Here is a 17968-nt window from a genome sequence, read left to right as displayed (position 1 = left end):
GATGTAATTTCTAGAACCATTCTCCATTTAAAACACAGTTCCCATATGAGCAACTTTTACTGTGATGCTGTGTGTACTGACTGATTTAATAATTAAGCAACAGTACGAACCTTTTTGCTGCAAAACAAAAGCATAATTTTCCTCCCTGGAAACACCCTATTCTGATGTTTGTTCCCGACAGTGAAACATCAACCACTCAACTAAGTGTACAATTTGTTTTAACCTTTTGTAAACCGCGCCCTCCAAAACCCCCCAGGGCCATTAACGGATGCGAGAAAGAAAAAAATAAAATATATATCTATATAATATATAGATATATATATATATTTGAATGTTTCCATAATTATCTCCACAACCACATCGTTGTTTAACTTCATTTCACGTTGCTACAACACTGCAACCCTTTTGAGAAGACATCGACTCTGCACAAAATAATTAAAGTAACCGCTGTGAGCTCCGTCAACTTTCCGCGGCGCCCGTAGCGTTTCACAAAATCTCCTGTAAGTATCCTTTACAACGACAGATTTCAATAATAAACACTTCCCTTTAACCGTGTGGGCTTGGCGTCTAACACATTTTGCTTAACTAGTACCTTAAAACTCCCAAAAGAGTCTCTGGGTCTCGTGATCTTCCTGTCCGGCAGAGGCTTATATTAAGCCTCATATTAAGCTATTTTCTTTTTCATTTCCGATTGCAAGGGTTGTTATTAAAGCAGCATATTGAGAGTGTGTGGTTGTTTGTGTGTTTGTGTTTGTGTGTGTATGTGTGTGTGTGTGTGTGTGTGTGTGTGTGTGTGTGTGTGCGCACATGTATGATAATCCAAAAAAAGATTGTAAATTGACTTCAACATCTGACTTCAAAAGAAATGTCTCTCTGATTGATTCATGTAGGGTTGAGTGGGAGGTTCTGGAGACCGTGATTGGTCAGGTGGACGAGCCCTTTCAGGTGATTCTGCTCTACACTTCCTGTTTGAGTGAAGATGGAGGCACAGTGGCTCTGGACTCTCTGGAGCTCATAGGCTGTGAATCAGGTGAGTTCTTCATGTTCTTTAAATCTATGATTTACAGACAACAGTTTGCCTTGTTCAGTCTAACTCAAACCAGTTTGTGTCATATCCAGATAGCATCTAGATTGATTTTAGAAGTCGAGACCGCAAAGAACAACAACACATGAAATGTGCCTGATGATATAACTTTTTGGCATACTGTGTCTTGACAGCGCTATCACTTCAAGGGTGAGCGCTTCCTGGTTAGAAAACTGCATCCTCAGCGTATAGAGCTAGTTAGTGATGCAAATGTTGTTACCATAGCATTCCAGGTAGATGGTTTGGGGTCGCCCGCCGGCAAATCCAATCTGATCACTTGCAAACAAGAGTGTTGACAGTCTGTCTTAAAGATCTTGTTTGAGAAGCAAATTAGATTTGCTTGCTGCCTCAACATATAGCATTAGTTTGAACTGGAAACCTGTTGACAGTTCATAGTGGCACATCTTTAAAAAAAATGTTTTTACGGTAGCTGAAAAGATACACTAGAAAGGTTTTTTGGTGCAGATTAGTTAAATATTATGATTTCAGTGTGTAATATGTTTAATAGCTAAATTGAAACAAATCAAACAAATAAATAAAGTGAAATACTAGCATTTATTAGCAGGATTTGTATTATTTGACTGCAATTCAACTGCATGTTATGGTCGAGACAGAACTGTGCAAAAGCCCCTTTGCATGTCCATTGACACGCGCATGAGGCGTATTACTGCGGGACCGCTGTCAACCGACAAAATAGACAATTGTAAACAAGCACAGCAGTTTCCCCATTTGTTCCCCAAATACGATTAGATTAGATTAGAAAACATTATTAATCCCCGGTGGGGAACAACAAAACAAACATTTACATGGCCTTTAATACAGATTAATAAGGTTGCTCCCTGGACAGACTTTTGAAGCTTTTGATTTCAAGCTTGATCACATTACATTTAATTTAGCTGAACAAAAGTTTCATCCAAAATGACTTACATTTATACACCGTAGACACAGCAACTCAGGGTTAAGTGTCTTACTCAAGGACACATCGACATGGATTAGCGAAGCCGGGGCTCGAACCACCAATTGAAGGACGGACCTGCTAACCACCGCTCGTACTCATATTTGGTTGCTAGCTGTTTCCCTTTGAGTCCAGTCTTTGAGCTAAGCTAAGCTAAATGACTGCTGGCAGTGGCTCATATGTAATATGAAGTGAGGTTCCTCTTAATTTTTTTCATCTAACACTTGTACATGACAGCAAACAAGTCCAACTAATCCTTAAAAGAAACACACATTCACCGCTTCAGGGCTAAATAGGCTTAGTTCTCTATGATGTGTTGTATTGCTGTATAATTGTTGTGTGGTTGCTGGTTTGCAGAACACCCGGTCATTGGACTGGAAGCGGCTTGTGGGGAATCTTTCCACTGTGAAAATTCGAGAGCGTGTATCGACCAGAGCCAAGTGTGCAACTTCCACACCGACTGTCCTTTGGGAGAGGACGAGGGCTTCATCTGTGGTGAGAGTTTGTTAAATCAAAGCATGCATAAGTAGGATGTTGTTTAAAGGGAAATCGTGGTCTTCAATTTCTATTAGCAACACTTGAGAAGGCACTTATGCAGTCGGCTGTAGAAGTTCCCCCTGGTGTGATGACAAATAATCTTTAATTAAATTTGGATCTGCACCATTGGACTGAGAAGAGGATTGTTGTTGTGAAAACAACATTCAAAGCAACATATGTGCCCGTGTGAGTGCTTCAGTTTGTGTGATGGTGAGTGAAGAGTTGAGGAAGGCAAGCATGCAGTACCAGAGATAAAGCAGAATATAGAGCTGTAACCATTTGCATTAGTTACTTTAAAATCATAAAAAAAATCTGTGTTTTAACCTGAGGAACCAGATTATTCAATGTCAAGGGCTTGTTTTATTTTCCATGAGCTGGACATTCTTTTATTGTATTACTAGAAATGAGATATTCTTTGTTTAAGTTATCATCTTGAAATCATGCCATAAAATGAGATAAGATACAAGATATTATTTTTAAATAAAAAATGGATTTATGGGTGTTATGAATCCAAGATATGAAAACTATGCTACGGGAAAAAAGTAAATAAATACCTGGCATTTCCTCCCACTTGATAGCTTTGTGCTTATCTTTGAAAACATCAATCATTCAGCACCAAGAAACACTTTAAGAAGCCTTGTTTTAGTCAGTAATGAAATCAATGGTCGTCGGAGCTATCTGGAGCCCGTCAGCTGTGGAGCAGCGGTAACAGTAACATGCATCAAATGGTACAAACAAACTAAAGTGTGGAGAATAAATGAAACATGGACAATTGCACAGAAAAACACAAATGAAATCAAGGAACCCCTCTATGTTTTAATGCTGATCTGATTTCTCCAAAATAAAATTATACAATCAGGGGAAATATGGATTATTTTAGTAGCTTTGATCTCTGTTTACAATCTCTGTCCTCTCCAGGTGCTCTTCCATTTGGCGCTTACTGTTCCTTTGAACAGGATGCGTGTGGTTGGTCTGTGTCCAGCCATCACTCGGCCTGGAGAAGAGTCGCTGGTGACCAACTTCTGGAGAAAGAAGACATGCAGGGTGTCACTCTGCAGAGAACACCAGGTTAGCTGTGTGTGTGTGTGTGTGTGTGTGTGTGTGTGTGTGTGTGTGTGTGTGTGTGTGTGTGTGTGTGTGTTATCCTGATTTAATTTCTATTTGTCAGGTGAATCTTGTCCTATTCTGATAAATTGATATCAAAAACTACAAATCTCACATTGTTTAGTGCAGAAACTACATTTTGGTATTCTAAAACATGCTTTTCATTTGCTCCTAAAGTGTATATTTATTCATGTTGTTATTTGTTGTTGTTGTTGTTGTTGTTGACTCAGATACAAGTAGGAATGCCTCGTTAAATTACTCCAGATGAAGTTCCACCGCATGAAGAGTTCATATGGATTATTTAAAGATCAGAATACTGGCTTATATTTCATACTATGTTACAGCTGCTCTCAATCAATTCAAACGAGCTTTTTCTTTTATAGGCAGATGGTTTTAATCTTCTAATAGAACATGTTCATTATGCCTGGCTTTAAAGAATAGAACAAAAACATCCTATACTTTCACTGTATCTCTGATGTCTGTTATATTAATATGTTTATTTCATGAGATGGTCAGCGTTCTGCTGTGTCACCTTTATTGTGCACCCCCAGGGCACTTCCTGTTTCTGCAGGTAAGTGAGAGTAATTCCCTCCGAGAGGCATCCATTCAGAGCTTGTCTTTCGCTGCCCCAGTCTCGGCTACTGCATGTCAGGTCAGTTATTTACACAGACACAATTGTTTATAAGTTGTGTTGATATCATTATCATTTGTCAATATGTTAACTCCTTGTGTCTGTTTTTACGTACAGATGCGTTTCTCTCTGTACCTTTATGGAGACTTTAACGGCACATTGCTGGTGGCTATAGAGGAGAATGGGACCACAACTGCTCCCCTGGTCTGGGAGAGAAATCATCAGTGGACAGACGACTGGGAAGATGTTGCCCTGCAGCTGACTGGCCTTCATCATGGGTGCGTAAAGTGAGAAGAAAAAGAAGGGTAGAGTTGCAGATTATTATGTAACACTGTCACGGTGGAGCAAAAGATCATGCATGTTTTCTTGTATATAAAGGTTACCTCTAAGATCCAACCGTACCCAGCACTTTTTTCTCATCATTGAAAACAGATATTTATTCACATCAAGCTTTGTAATGTTTAGGATTCTTTTATTTTCCTTTAAAAAAAAAACATTCTCAAGATGTATTATTCACTACGAACTGTTGTGGATTGAGATTTAATTTCTGTTTCCTTTCGCACAAAGCAACAACTGTAATTCTCTAAATACACCGATGGTATGTGCTTTGCTCCAGGTTCCACGTCAAGGTGACAGCTGTGTGGGAAAAAGGCTCTCATGCTTATGTTGCTCTTGATGACATTGCAATTGGAGCTGCCTGCTTTGACACAGGTAAAGTGCTGCAAACACGCCATTCTGAAATGGCACAACTGTAAAATAAATGGTACACTTATTTGTGGGACAGCATATTTGTGGGAATTATTATGTAAAACCGATACCAATAAAAACAGCTATCATTATTTTTAACGTTCAGTTACTGGTGGTTTCTGCTTCATAAAGTCTGTCTGTAACATGTAAATGAAGCCATATATTTTCTCATGCTGCACATATAGATGAAACACAGATGTTGAAATGTATATTTAGTGCATTGGATGAGAGGGATATGTCTGTTTTGTGTGTGTGAATTAAGAGAACGATGGTTTGAAACCTGCAGGAAGGGACAATGTTAACAGCTGTATTCTGCTTGTTGCTCAGCTCCATCTGGACAAGATTTCCTTTCCATTTCCTAACTGGTATCAGTTCAGGATCGCAGAGAAACTTTAGTAAGCCATAACTTAGCTTAAGTTTTTTCCCTATTTAACTTTTGACAGCTCTCTGGGATCGTGTCGTGCTGGAGAGGCTTATAAGCTTTTATGGTGTTGAAACAAAACCAAGGCGTTGTTGCTGCAGTAGGATCAGAAACACCGCGTTGGCAAGTAAAAGGGTGGGACTCGAGTTTCGCGTTGGACAAATTGCGAAAAGCACTATCCTGTAAAAGCTGTAACTTTTGGTGAAAGATGGGAATGACAAAGATTCACCATCTGGATGCTAACAAGTGGATGAAGTGGGCTGATGAAGAAATGTTTTCATGATGTTTCTCACTCAAGAATCATTCTTAGGAAATGGGTCCATCCAAAATAACCATCTTTAAATTAGTCTCATATCCTTTGATCGGTGTTGTTTTCCGTCTGAATATGGTTTATGCTTCAGTGACATGCACATGTTTGACTGTGACACTGTCTCTCTTCTCGTCACCTTTCTCTTCTTTGGACTCCTGCCGCTCCTTTAGATCTGAACTCACTTCTGCCCATTGATCACTTGGAGGATTTCTTAAGCCCGCTTCCAGAGCCTTCTGCCTCAGGTACTGGGATACCTTGTGGACTTCCAAAGCCTCTCTCATCTACCATATTACTTTTAATGCAACATGCAGAATTGACATACCTGCTGGTTGATTGTACACTTTCAATTCCTTCTGATGCTTGAAGGTTTATCGCCCATATCAGCTGACCAAACGGAGTGCATTATTCAGCGCTCATATACCAGGTGGTCAAAGCAATATCCAGTGACTATATGTGGTGCTGTTGCTTGTTTCTGTTCTCTGTTGTTAAACTGCCTATCTTAGTTTTTCTCATGTTTTTGTTGTTTCTTTCCAAATGAATACACAACTCCTTAATTTCACCGACTCACTCAACAATACTCAGTTCTACAGACCTCCAGCTCATGACAGTGTTTCTTTTCTTTGTCTCCAATTTTCTAGAGGTTTCTTTGATGACATGGTGGTTTAACTCATGTGGTGCCAGTGGTCCCCATGGCCCAACCCAGGCCCAGTGTGACAGTACCTACAGGAACAATAATGTCAATGTGACTGTGGGGAAAGAAGATCCCTTCAAAGGAGTCCAAATGTGGAGGATCCCTGCAACGAACAGATACATGTAAGTGATGGTTTAATGCTCGTCGACCTGACTCTGTCGGTAAATGGACCGTGACTTGTTTAGCGCTTTTCTCGTCTTCTGACCACTCAAAGCCCTTTCGCACTACTTGTCATCATTCACCCTCTCACACATACGCTGATGGGAGGGGCTAAGGTTCTACCTGCCCGTCAGGAGTATCTAACGTTCGCACACAAAGGCATACACCGTAGGCACAGCTATGAGTGCATTTTGTAGTTAAGGGTCTTGTCCGACGACACATCGACATGGAATTGAACCGCCGATGCTCTGATTGAAGGACGACCCTGCTCAACACTGAGCGACAGTCAACCTTAAGAGCTATGACGATATTATTCAGTGTCACTCACAGTTAATTACTAGGAGCTTAGTCATTGAAGAGACAACTGAGGCTCAGTTGTTTAGTTGTGTGTCTGCCTGCGTGCTTGGGATCTAAATTGTTCTGGCCATGCTCAGTGTAACTGATTGTTGTGCTGCCAGATCAAAACTTCAAGCCATCTGATTGTCTTTGCACAGCACGTCATGGGACTTCGTCATCACACGCACAACACAAAATGAGGCAACATAAGTGTCAGGATTCATTTTAGGATTTAAAAGGTGTTGAATTACTTTAGTCAGATTACACACAGGTCGCCTCATTCCAATATCAACACAGTGTGTCTGTTTGGAAGAAGTATTCCTCATAAAACTGACTGTGTCTCCTGATTTGTGTGCTATAACAGACATGTGTATTGCAGTCCATCTATAGTAGGTTGTATACTGTGAAACCTGAGCCAGAAAGCAATTTCTCTCAGTCCATGTATATAATCCCCTGGTGGTGCAATGGTATCCCTTTAGGATCTCTGCTTACGGGGCTGCAGGAGGGAAAGGAGCCAAAAACCACAACAAACGCAACCATGGGGTCTTCATATCTGCAATATTTCCTCTGGAGAAAGGAGACATACTTTACATTTTGGTGGGCCACCAGGGAGAGGATGCGTGCCCTGGGGTAAGTAGGGTGAACTTGAGGTCGCGCTGGAAGGATTTCTTAAAATGTACCTCTGGGATTTGTTTTTGCCTGAAGAATACATACTTTTATGAAGACAGCTTCTTTCTCTGAGACTTAAATCTCCCCTCTCCCGTGGTGTAGAGAAATCCCCACACGCAGAGGATCTGCTTGGGAGAGTCGTCGGTGATTGAAGACAAACTCAGGGGAGAGACTGGTGCAGAGTGGGCCGGCGGAGGAGGCGGAGGAGGGGGAGCCACCTACATCTTTAAGGTGAAAGAAGACGCTTGGGCTGTTTTAGTTTTAGTATTGTGTGTCCGTTCTAAGGGTTTATTTGATCGCGTGCAGATTAAGTGTCCAGTTTATTGATAGGCTTCAAAAATAACTGGGGGCACATTGAAACAACCCAGCACTGTCTCTCACTCATCCACAAGTTTAAATATATGTTGATGGAAAATACACTAATGGTTGAAAAGCTGTTTTATCATCAAATTTGAACAATGAAAAATGTTTACTTCTTCCTTTTATGGTGATCTACCATCTGTAATAAGGGGCTTCTTGCGTCATGTGCAATTTGCTTTACTACTGAAACTGATGCTTTGTCAAAACTCCCTTTTTATTTGCAGATTAATGTTTAGCTGTAACTGTCCTCATGTGCACCACCTCACGTACATAAAGAGATTCATGGTGATGCTGTCTTGTCAGATGGATGGAGATGAGCTGGTTCCCTTGCTGATTGCAGCTGGTGGAGGAGGAAATGCTTACTTGGAGGACCCAGAGACCAGTCTGGACCAAATACTACTGGAGCAGTATGAAAACAGCACCATAGCTCCCAGTACCAGTGGTCAAACTGGTGCTGCAGGTACTATATTATAGACGACCCTACTACCAGTGTGTTCAAACAACTAAACTATGCAGACACTTTCTTTTTCATCTGCTCCCGTTGGGAGTTATCTGACTTTCCGATTCCTCCCTCCACCTTAATATAATGAGACTGAATGGAATTTTATTTTTGGCGCTCACAATGTTGAAATAAATATCTGTCCAGAATAACAGTTCCTGTTATGATGGATAATCCACAGAGTCAACCGCCCCACAAAGAACCTTTTTCTATAATCAAAACCAGTTTCAATGAAAGCTTTTCACAGTCTGTGAATAATTTTGGATTAACAAGAACAATGTTTTGTATTTGTTTGCCCTTTACTAGAAAGCAGAGGCAGATAATTAGTAAACATGTAATGGTTCATGTTTTTTAAATGTCCAATAAAATGCAGAACCATCAACTAAAATACTAAAAGCTGGTAATTAGTTTAACTTTTCAGGAAATGTTACTGAGCTTTGTAATGAAATATGCCTTACAATCAGCAGGAGTTTAACATTTCTGGAGAAAAAAACATAAGAAGGTGATGACTAACTGACAAAATATCGTTTTAAATTGTGAGATCATTGTGACATGATGCCAGGTTGAGAGAGTGCTATATGAGCCTCAAACGAAGGTTAAAACTTGCCCACAAAGACGTGTTGGTTAGAGGCCATAAGAAGATTAGTTTTTTCGGTATTGAATACACACAGACGCAAAGCAGCTCACATTGGCACGCACACGCTCACACAGCAGGATGTGTTTGGCTTGTGGATAATGTGATCTATCTGGATCGTATTTTTAGTTTCCCGACAGGTTGTAGGAAGACATATATGGTAGAGAGGTCTCTCTCTCTGCTCTTGGAAACGTCTGCTGGAACGTTCTCAGTAAATCCTCTCTGACCGACAAAGTCTCAACACAGACTGTCCATCAGCTCATCTTATTGAAATCTCTGTGGGTTTGTTTGGATAAAGATCTGAGTGTCAGGAGAAATATGCAGCTCTTAGTGTGTGGATGTGTTTCTGCATTTGTGTGTGTGTGTGTGTGTGTGTGTGTGTGTGTGGTGGAGCTGTGCGTTGAACTGAGGAAACTGGTCATCCTGCTGTCACACATTATCATGCATTGCATTGCAGAATTTGTTCAGGCTTAGGAACTCCTGCTGAACATGTGACTAGATCTGTGTAGATTAAGGGCCTTAACCAGCTGGTGGTTGAGCCTTTCAGCTCTTTAGATGTTCATTCTTCAAGGGTCTCTGTTTCTGTTCCCAAAGATGATTTTCAACTTTATATATATATATATGAATGTAAAAACGTGTGTGCCTGTCAGTAGCATCAGTTTGGATCAGTGTAAAGTGAGAAAGAAAAGGCGAAACAACTAAAACCTTTGTTTCTTGTGAACCTTAGTGAAGATGTGAAGCCTCTCGTGTCCGCCCACCAGCTCCATGCGAACAGAAAACACACACGCCACAACACAGCAAAAATAATTTGCTGTCTCCTCTGGTTCCTATGCTGTGTATCTCTAACACTTCACTCCCTCATTGTCAAACTTAATCTCGACAAGACTGAGCTCTTTTCTATAGAAAACCAAAATATGTCTGATCTATAAAACGTATGATAAAATACTGTGTGACGTTGCTCCTTTGGTGTTTGTGTCCCTGTAGGTGGAGGTGGAGGCTGGAAAGACAGTCCCAGCACCCACCTGAAGGCGGGAAAGTCTCTAGTGGACGGTGCTGAAGGGGGCTCGTCGTGTTCCCTCGCCCTGTCCAAGCTCAGCTGGTCGACCTTTGGAGGATTTGGCGGTGGAGGTGGGGCTTGCACAGCTGGAGGCGGTGGAGGAGGTTACAGAGGTAACACCATCCTTTCTGCAACCCTGAAAACAGCATTGCTTTTCCATTTCTCTTCTTGAATCCAATCACGTTTATGTCTGTTCTTCTGTCTCGATGCCTCTTGACATTTCATCCCAGGTCAACTGCTAAACCCCTGAAATAATATTGGTAGAACTTTCTCTTTAAGAGACGGTTAATGCGCTCTTCAGTCTAAAGCACAATTCATGCCGGTCTGGTTGCTATCAACATTCAACAGATTGTGTCATTTTACAAACAGAAATTACACAATTTCAATTTGAAAAAGTTTCATGCGCAATTTTGCAGTAATCAGAGTTATATTTTAGTACATTTCCTTTTGTTAATGTCTCTGCTATTGGTCATGAGTTACAGAACAGCGAGATCACTTGAATTGTATCTCACAATCTTTCAGCTTTCTGTCGCAGAAGTAAACATTAACACTCGTATTGTTTTTTTTAGAATAAACTGTCACAATTGGGTCAGAGTGGCTTTGACGTTATTTGTAATACTGACTGACTGGAGAGTAAACAACATACATTTTGTGACAGGAGGTGACGCCGCGCTGACGGATGAGATCACAGTCGACGGTCAGAATGGAATCTCGTTCATTCATCCGATGGGAGAGATTTTCCTTCAGCCTCTTGCAGGTGAGACTGACGTCATATGATCATTTTTTATCGAGACAATTATGTTGATGAATTCAATAATGTCTCAGCCAGATGGGAGTATAGTGAAAATAGAGGGAATAGAGGAGAGAAAAGAGAGTAAATGTCATCTCCTGGTGATCACTCAGTTTCAACTTGAATTGAAAAGAATGTGCGGGTGTAATTGATTTAGTAATTACAATATTAATAATAATAATAATGATGGAGCTTGAAAATGTCCCAGCAACAACTCAAATTTAAGAAAACAGATAAATTAATAGATAAACAGTGAATGAAAATGTATCTAATGCCCCAGGGTGTGTGTGTGTGTGTGTGTGTGTGTGTGTGTGTGTGTGTGTGTGTGTGTGTGTCTGAACACTCTCCTGCACATGCATACATGTCGCGGTGTTTTGTTTGTGAGACGACCATCTGATTCTCATTATTCAGCGGGAGCAAGCGGAAGGCCGTTGGTTAATTCGCAGCCTCATGCAGCTCGTTGCCTCTGGCGCCAACAGACAGTCCTCCATTCTCATGTGAAAGACGCTGTTGTTGTTGCTCAGCGTGCTGTCAGTCGAAGCTTTCAAACCCAGCGGCCACCTCAGCAGTGTTTCAAAGATATTAATGTGTAAATGTTATTAGTGGAACTTTTCTGTAATGTAGTTAGATCATCTTGTCTTGAAGTGATGGATAAGGTTTAATATGGCACACACATTCTCATTGTATTCATAATTTGTTTCAAGACTCAGGATTAAAAGCCATAAATTAGAGTAATTTAATAAGGGAAAATGGTATTACAAGCACATATCATGTGTTACAAAAAATACGTACATTGATACACAACATGTAATGTGTTCAAAGATTAAAGTGCAAGCCACTTTTTCATTCTGTATTTTTTTTAACAATTCTTATTAAAACACCAAAACACCATCTCTTCATAATTTCTAACGCAGTGGTTCTCAACCTTTTTTGAGTGTTGTACCCCCTGTTTTTCAGCCAAGTACCCCCTAACCAGCACACAAACATGTTAGTTGAAAAAAAAAAAAGTAATACACAGCACTGTGCCATTAGGGTCTAATTTAATATAGAATATATGAAAATCAGTTTATAAACTTCCATTGTAGTTTGGAGTGAACATTGGTCATACTGAATAGTGCGTTTGTTTAGAGCCACAGATTTGTTTCTCTTGAGTATTTAATATCTGTAACTGGTGTATGTGGAAATAACTCATAATACATTACGGCGTTCATTTTCATTGTAATGACTGAACATGTGGCCCAGTGGAGCACTGTGGAAAAAGTATGTGTTTTTCATATTGATGGCCCAGAGAATCAGCTGGAAAGCATCACGCTTTAGCTGCACAGACACCACTTCAATTCATTGTCGTGTTTGGAGAATTGCTGACCAAACATATCAACTGACCTTGTTGGATTTTCCAGCAAATGTATATAATGCCTTGCAAAACAATTCAAACACAGCGGGTTTTTCTTTTTTCGTTGTATCATAACATGGAATTACATTTTATTTGTATTTGTTTTTATTCAATGAATCTCCACAACACAGTCAAAATCCCTGCAGTGAAATTACAAAAAGGTTCTGGTCTGACCAATTATCTTCAAAGGTTACTTGATTATTTAAATTAAGTCCACCTGTGTGCAATCTAAATGTCACATGAGCTCACGGCTCACTATTAAGTCTCTGATTACAAAATGGAAAGAATGTCACCACAAGAGACCTGCCAATAGAGGAACAACACTCATGGCCGACAACAAAGAGACCAAAGATTAAAAAAAATAAAATAAGAAAACACGTTTGGTATTCGCCAAAAAGTGTGTGAGAGACTCCTTGTTTTAATTTCAGAAATTACTTCTTTTTTTTTTTCTAGCCATTTGTCCATAAAGATCATCTCTGTGGAGTGTACGGCTGAACGTGTGTTTGTGTGTTCAATGTTTCCTGTAGCCATGGAGAGCCATGGCGAGTGTGAGATTAAGGTGCAGCTGAACTGCAGCCATTGTCAAGCACAGAGCTGCAAACGAGATGAGGACACTCACCTCATCCTGTGTCTCTGCGACGGCGACGATGAAGTCCTGGCCAGTGACAACGTCACATGTGTCAGCACCATAGGTACGTAATGGCCTCTAACGCTATTTGTTGCTCTTGTATGAAAGCCACAATCTGTTAAGAGCACATTTTAAGGTCAAACACTGAATTCCCTCAAAATTGTGTCCAATCCAAACTAAAGCCGTTTGTGAAGTGTTTTCCTCTGGCCTCTTGTCCCTTTTCTCCGAGCAGCTTCTCACGGCCCGGCTCAGCAGGGCCAGATGTCGACGTCTTTGATCTTGGCTGTCGTGGTCTCCATCATTGCGAGCGGCATCGCGCTGATCTGCATTGGTGTTATCCTCAGTAAGAGACTTTCCAAGTTATGTGTACAGTCTGTACCCACCACCTTCCACCGGCTGTGAGCAGCCACTGGAAATACAGATGCTTCCAGATGTTGCATGAAACAGGAATACGTTCGACAAGTGTTGGTTTAAATGCCCTCCTCTGGCTCTGTGCCAGATGATTAAAGCGGCTGTGGGAGAGATAGGGCTCTGATTTTAGATGTTGCTGAGCACTTATGGACACTTTTTTTTACAAGAATTATTTCAGGTGACTCATCTTTTTGCTTTCTTTTTTCGTGCCACACATTGTGAAACAAAAGTATACGGCTGATGAGAAGTGAGATGAGGTTATGAATTTATTGCCTACACTACGATTACTTTCATACTGTAAACCTCTCACTGTATGACGTTGATGTAAAGATACATTATTGGCTATAAAAAGGACAAGCAGAAAGGTTTGACATTAAACAAGGAAGTTTCACAGCTGGGATTTAAACTGATGAGTTAGATAAGACAGCAGAAAATGTCAGGTGTTATGACTCGTGGCTGAAAACCTCCCTGAAGAAACAATGTTTAAGAGGCATAAAGAATACATCTCAAATCAGGGGAAAATAGACAACCGTGATAAAATATAGCATTTTAGTCATATTAAGAAGCATACAATCTATCTAAACCCGTGCGCTTTGGTTCTCTGTGATACGATTATTACGGTATCGCAAAAAGACTTAAGCTGTGATACCAAAAGAGACGAATACACACAGCCCTGTGATAAAGGGGCGTTAGGTTTTCAATGAAGAGATGACTAAATTTGTTTTAATTCTGTTATCTGAGACAATCTAACACTCATAATTGCTGTAAAATGCTTTGCTAGTTGATTCTTATGCGAATAAACTGCTTAAAATAGGAATAATTAGGGAATTAACAATGAACTCAGTAGCAATAACTCTCCAGGAAAGGGAGACAACTGAGGAATTACAAGACAACCACAATTTGATATGTAATATGAATTAGTGATCACTACCTAATGCTACGAATGTTGCATTCATTTTGATCTTGGTCTCAAAAGCTGCTTTGCAGTATAACTGCAATGTTGACTTGTTGAGGAAATCTAGCTTTATTAACCGCAGACACTTTATATCAAAAGCAGTTTTCACAAATGAGGGATTTTAAAGCTAATTACACTTTTTGCACCTTGTCACCTTTTTGACAACCATCTGCTGCAGATAAAAAGGAAGGGAATCCTGATACTTTGATCCACACACTAATCCCTCACTAAGCGCTGTTTGCATACTCTCTCTCGTCCTCTCGTTAACCTCACTGAAAGTGCTGAATACGTCAAGCTCGACAGTGGAGGACTCGCTCATGCGTACTCACCATCAGTCTTGGTGAGTTTAAACATTGTGTGTGGGCCTCTGCAGACGTCTGTACGGCACCGTCTACCTTCACTATCAATCACATGTTTAGCTCTCTGGACTTGTACCTTGTCTGACATGACAATCAGGCTCCAAAGCAAAAGCAGGTTGAGGTTTTGACAAAACTAATACAATGAACCTCCTTAAAAGGAACTGATGAATACAAAGCATATCTGACGGATTACAGAAGTGATGGAGAATTTTTTTTCCCTCGTTCGCAGTGAGACCAGATCATAGTAATGTTTTCCAACTCCCTCTCAATCAAAATATCTTGACAACTTTGGGGAAATGGAAGATGCCAGAAACGTTGTATTGATAGTCCTTCCAGGAAGATTTATAATGATGATGATCTGGTGAACTTAAATCTCACACAACTGTAAGAAACATAGTTTTTCCCTGGACACAGACAAGTTCAGCAAATCAATAAATACGGTAGACATGGAGTACTGAACTCACGTTCATGCTCCGAGAGGATCGCCTTTTCATTTCGAGCACTTCAAGAGTTTTAATCTTGTTCCACGTCTTTGCATAACAGATATATTATGATCATCAGTGTGTTGTTCGCTCTATCGAGTTATATATTGTGGAGGGAAATTAAAAACGCAGCTTCTTTTTTTTTTACCTTTTTGTTTTTGTAAATTAGCTCCATATCCCTTGGCATATGTTCTAGTTGCAGAACCTTATATCATATGTATTGTTATTAGATGCATATGTAAATGTCTGAAATGTACATTATTGTTTGTTTCTACAACAGTAGAAGTAAAGGATGTTGAGAATAAGTGATGCTTCTCCTTCAGGAGATTTGAAGAAATGGGCAACAATGTGTGTATTATTTTTTTAAATGGGAAATACATTAAAGTTAACGTAGGGTTAGGACCACTCAGGCCGAACAAATAATAGTCATTGGATAAATGGTATTTCAGCAGCGATGAAAATGTTGGTATGTGAAACAAAAATTCAAAAAGTTTGAGTTTGGTTGTATGAACAGAGATGCATTCTGGGTTATCAGAGTATTTTAAGACAGATATTAATTGCAGATAAGATGATTGTTTTGCTCATTAAAACCAGTCATGAACAAACAGAAGGAGACAGATGCATGGCTCCTATCATAACCAGACAAAGCGCAAATGAAGCTGACGTCTATGTCCAATGAAAAATGGATGAGCTATTAAGTGTGACTTCCTCACTAACTGCACAGAGTGTGATTGTGTGAATTTGCAAGTCAATAAATCAACACTAAAACAAAACATTTGTGCAAATACATGCATGTTGCTTCCCGTTGCAAAAAAGCACACCTACACACACTTCAGGTTAACAGTGTCTCTTCAACCGAGCTCTCCCCCATGCAGGGAGGTAGTCTGTTCCCCCGGGCGCCCCATCTCCTCCTCCTCCTCCTCTTCCTGCTCTCGCTCCTCCTCCATTCCCTCCTTCTCCTCCTCATCCCACCCCTCATCCCAACCCCCCTGAGTCCCTAGCATCTGCACCGGGCGATGGCTCTACGACACCTCTTACCTGCACGCAACGCCCCCCTCCCTGGCAGACTACCAACCTGCATCGGGGATGTGGGCTGCCTCCATGCGGGTGAGTCCAAACTCACTGGCACAGACAGTCTAGGAGCAGTAACCAAGGAGAGGACATCCCACATGCATCCAGCAAATCATCGGGCCTCATGCAACAGCCGCTGGGACAAACAGATTTGTTCTTAAATAGCTTGTACGAGTGAATCAGGAGAACTTGCTGCATTCTCCACTTTTTCCGTATTTTCCTCTTCACTATGAACCCAATTCATGAGTCCAGACCTGTTGAAGGAGTAGTTATTGTTAAACAGGTTGCATGTTTTCTTTGCCAGCGTGACCAAGTCGGCTGCAGGTTTATTCTTTGAAAAAAATAGCATCCAGGCCCATGGAAGAGAGCATACCTTTAGTCAGTGACCTAATATTGGCAGAGACAGATGGATGGTTCTTCCCATTCATCTTCACATGTGCCGTTAATCACACTAATTTACATTTCTAACGAAGGCGCACTCATCTACGCGAAAAAGGTACCGGTATTTATTCACGCTGGTCATTCACACACTTCTGATCTAATGTGTTTCTAATCTGAAATTTACTGAGTGTTTGCTGATTTTGACACGGTACCCTCGTACGAGTGCACCGTACAAAAAGAAAGCACGAGAACGTTAAGATAGGAATAAGGAAATGTGTTTGTGTGTTGTGGGATTTCTCTTCTTAAAGGTGAATACAAAATTTCCAGATCAAAATGGCTGTCGACCAACCCCCCACTGGCGCCAAGGATGTTGTTGTTGTACATCGATGAGCATCAGTACTGAGATGCGGCTTGACCCCTCCTTGTGTTACTGCTTCTACAGTTAGCAGAGAGTCAGGAAGTTGCTTTTACAAGTATGGGGTCCAGTTTAAAAAAAAAAAAAAAGTTCTTGGATTTTGAAGTAAAAGAAGCTGGTTTTGTTTTGTGTCTGTCTGCAGTGTGGTACCGCAGGAAACACGACCTGCATGCAGTGAGGGGGCATCTGCACAGTCCAGAGTACAAGCTGAGCAAGATCCGCTCCTCCACCATCATGACAGACTACAACCCCAACTACTGCTTTGCAGGGAAGGCCGCCTCACTCAATGAACTGAAGGAAGTACCACGCAAGAACATAACACTTCTCAGGTACAACATACCTGAACACAATGTCAAAATGTCACTTTATAGTTCAGATAACCTAATTCTTATAGTACACACATTTTTGCTGGTCGTTTTACTCCAACACCTTTGTTTTGTCAGGGCTCTCGGCCATGGTGCATTCGGTGAAGTCTATGAAGGACAAGTTCTGGGGATGAGCAGCGATAACAGCCCCCTGCAGGTGGCCATAAAGGTCAGCTTGCACTTTGTGAGACGTGTGAGGATAAATTGCACTGAAGTGTTAGATGATAGCGTCTCAATGGGAGTTGTGTTCATTATGTATACTGTAATCAACTCAACAACATCCCACAGGAGTCCCTCCTACTTTTGGCTCTAAAGGTCACAGATGCATAAAGGGAAATGCTTGTTTAGACAATGGTTGTTTGCTTTACCTACTACGTAATATGAATATGTAGTAAGGTGGCTTGTTGTGTAACAAATTGGTGGAATCCAAAAAGGATTTTTTTTTTTCCTGCAATGTCTGTATGATTGCACAGAATGATTGGATGACCTCAAAAGTAGATGTCAGACAATGCCCTCAAATTACT

At 40.7% G+C, this 17968-nt stretch overlaps 1 protein-coding gene across 1 annotated transcript in view; it reads left to right on the top strand.

Annotated features, from left to right (window-relative positions):
- Positions 1 to 17968, top strand: part of ltk (leukocyte receptor tyrosine kinase) — a 41671-nt gene that overhangs the window by 17580 nt on the left and 6123 nt on the right. The window contains exons 5-21 of the mRNA XM_068580402.1: positions 891 to 1030; positions 2397 to 2534; positions 3495 to 3644; positions 4232 to 4332; positions 4429 to 4589; positions 4928 to 5022; positions 5960 to 6031; positions 6428 to 6602; positions 7455 to 7605; positions 7747 to 7875; positions 8308 to 8464; positions 10122 to 10307; positions 10853 to 10951; positions 12905 to 13069; positions 13238 to 13348; positions 17222 to 17408; positions 17523 to 17613. Coding sequence (XP_068436503.1) covers positions 891 to 1030; positions 2397 to 2534; positions 3495 to 3644; positions 4232 to 4332; positions 4429 to 4589; positions 4928 to 5022; positions 5960 to 6031; positions 6428 to 6602; positions 7455 to 7605; positions 7747 to 7875; positions 8308 to 8464; positions 10122 to 10307; positions 10853 to 10951; positions 12905 to 13069; positions 13238 to 13348; positions 17222 to 17408; positions 17523 to 17613 — 2308 coding nt within the window. The remainder of the gene's footprint in view (positions 1 to 890; positions 1031 to 2396; positions 2535 to 3494; positions 3645 to 4231; positions 4333 to 4428; positions 4590 to 4927; positions 5023 to 5959; positions 6032 to 6427; positions 6603 to 7454; positions 7606 to 7746; positions 7876 to 8307; positions 8465 to 10121; positions 10308 to 10852; positions 10952 to 12904; positions 13070 to 13237; positions 13349 to 17221; positions 17409 to 17522; positions 17614 to 17968) is intronic.

The sequence above is a fragment of the Clinocottus analis genome, unplaced genomic scaffold (genome assembly GCF_023055335.1).
Source record: "Clinocottus analis isolate CAN_PGR_092001 unplaced genomic scaffold, fCliAna1.0.p SCAF_17, whole genome shotgun sequence".
In the NCBI taxonomy this organism is placed as follows: domain Eukaryota; kingdom Metazoa; phylum Chordata; class Actinopteri; order Perciformes; family Cottidae; genus Clinocottus; species Clinocottus analis.
The sequence above is the reverse complement of the archived record's forward strand: the minus strand, read 5'-3'. Positions and strand labels throughout refer to the sequence as shown.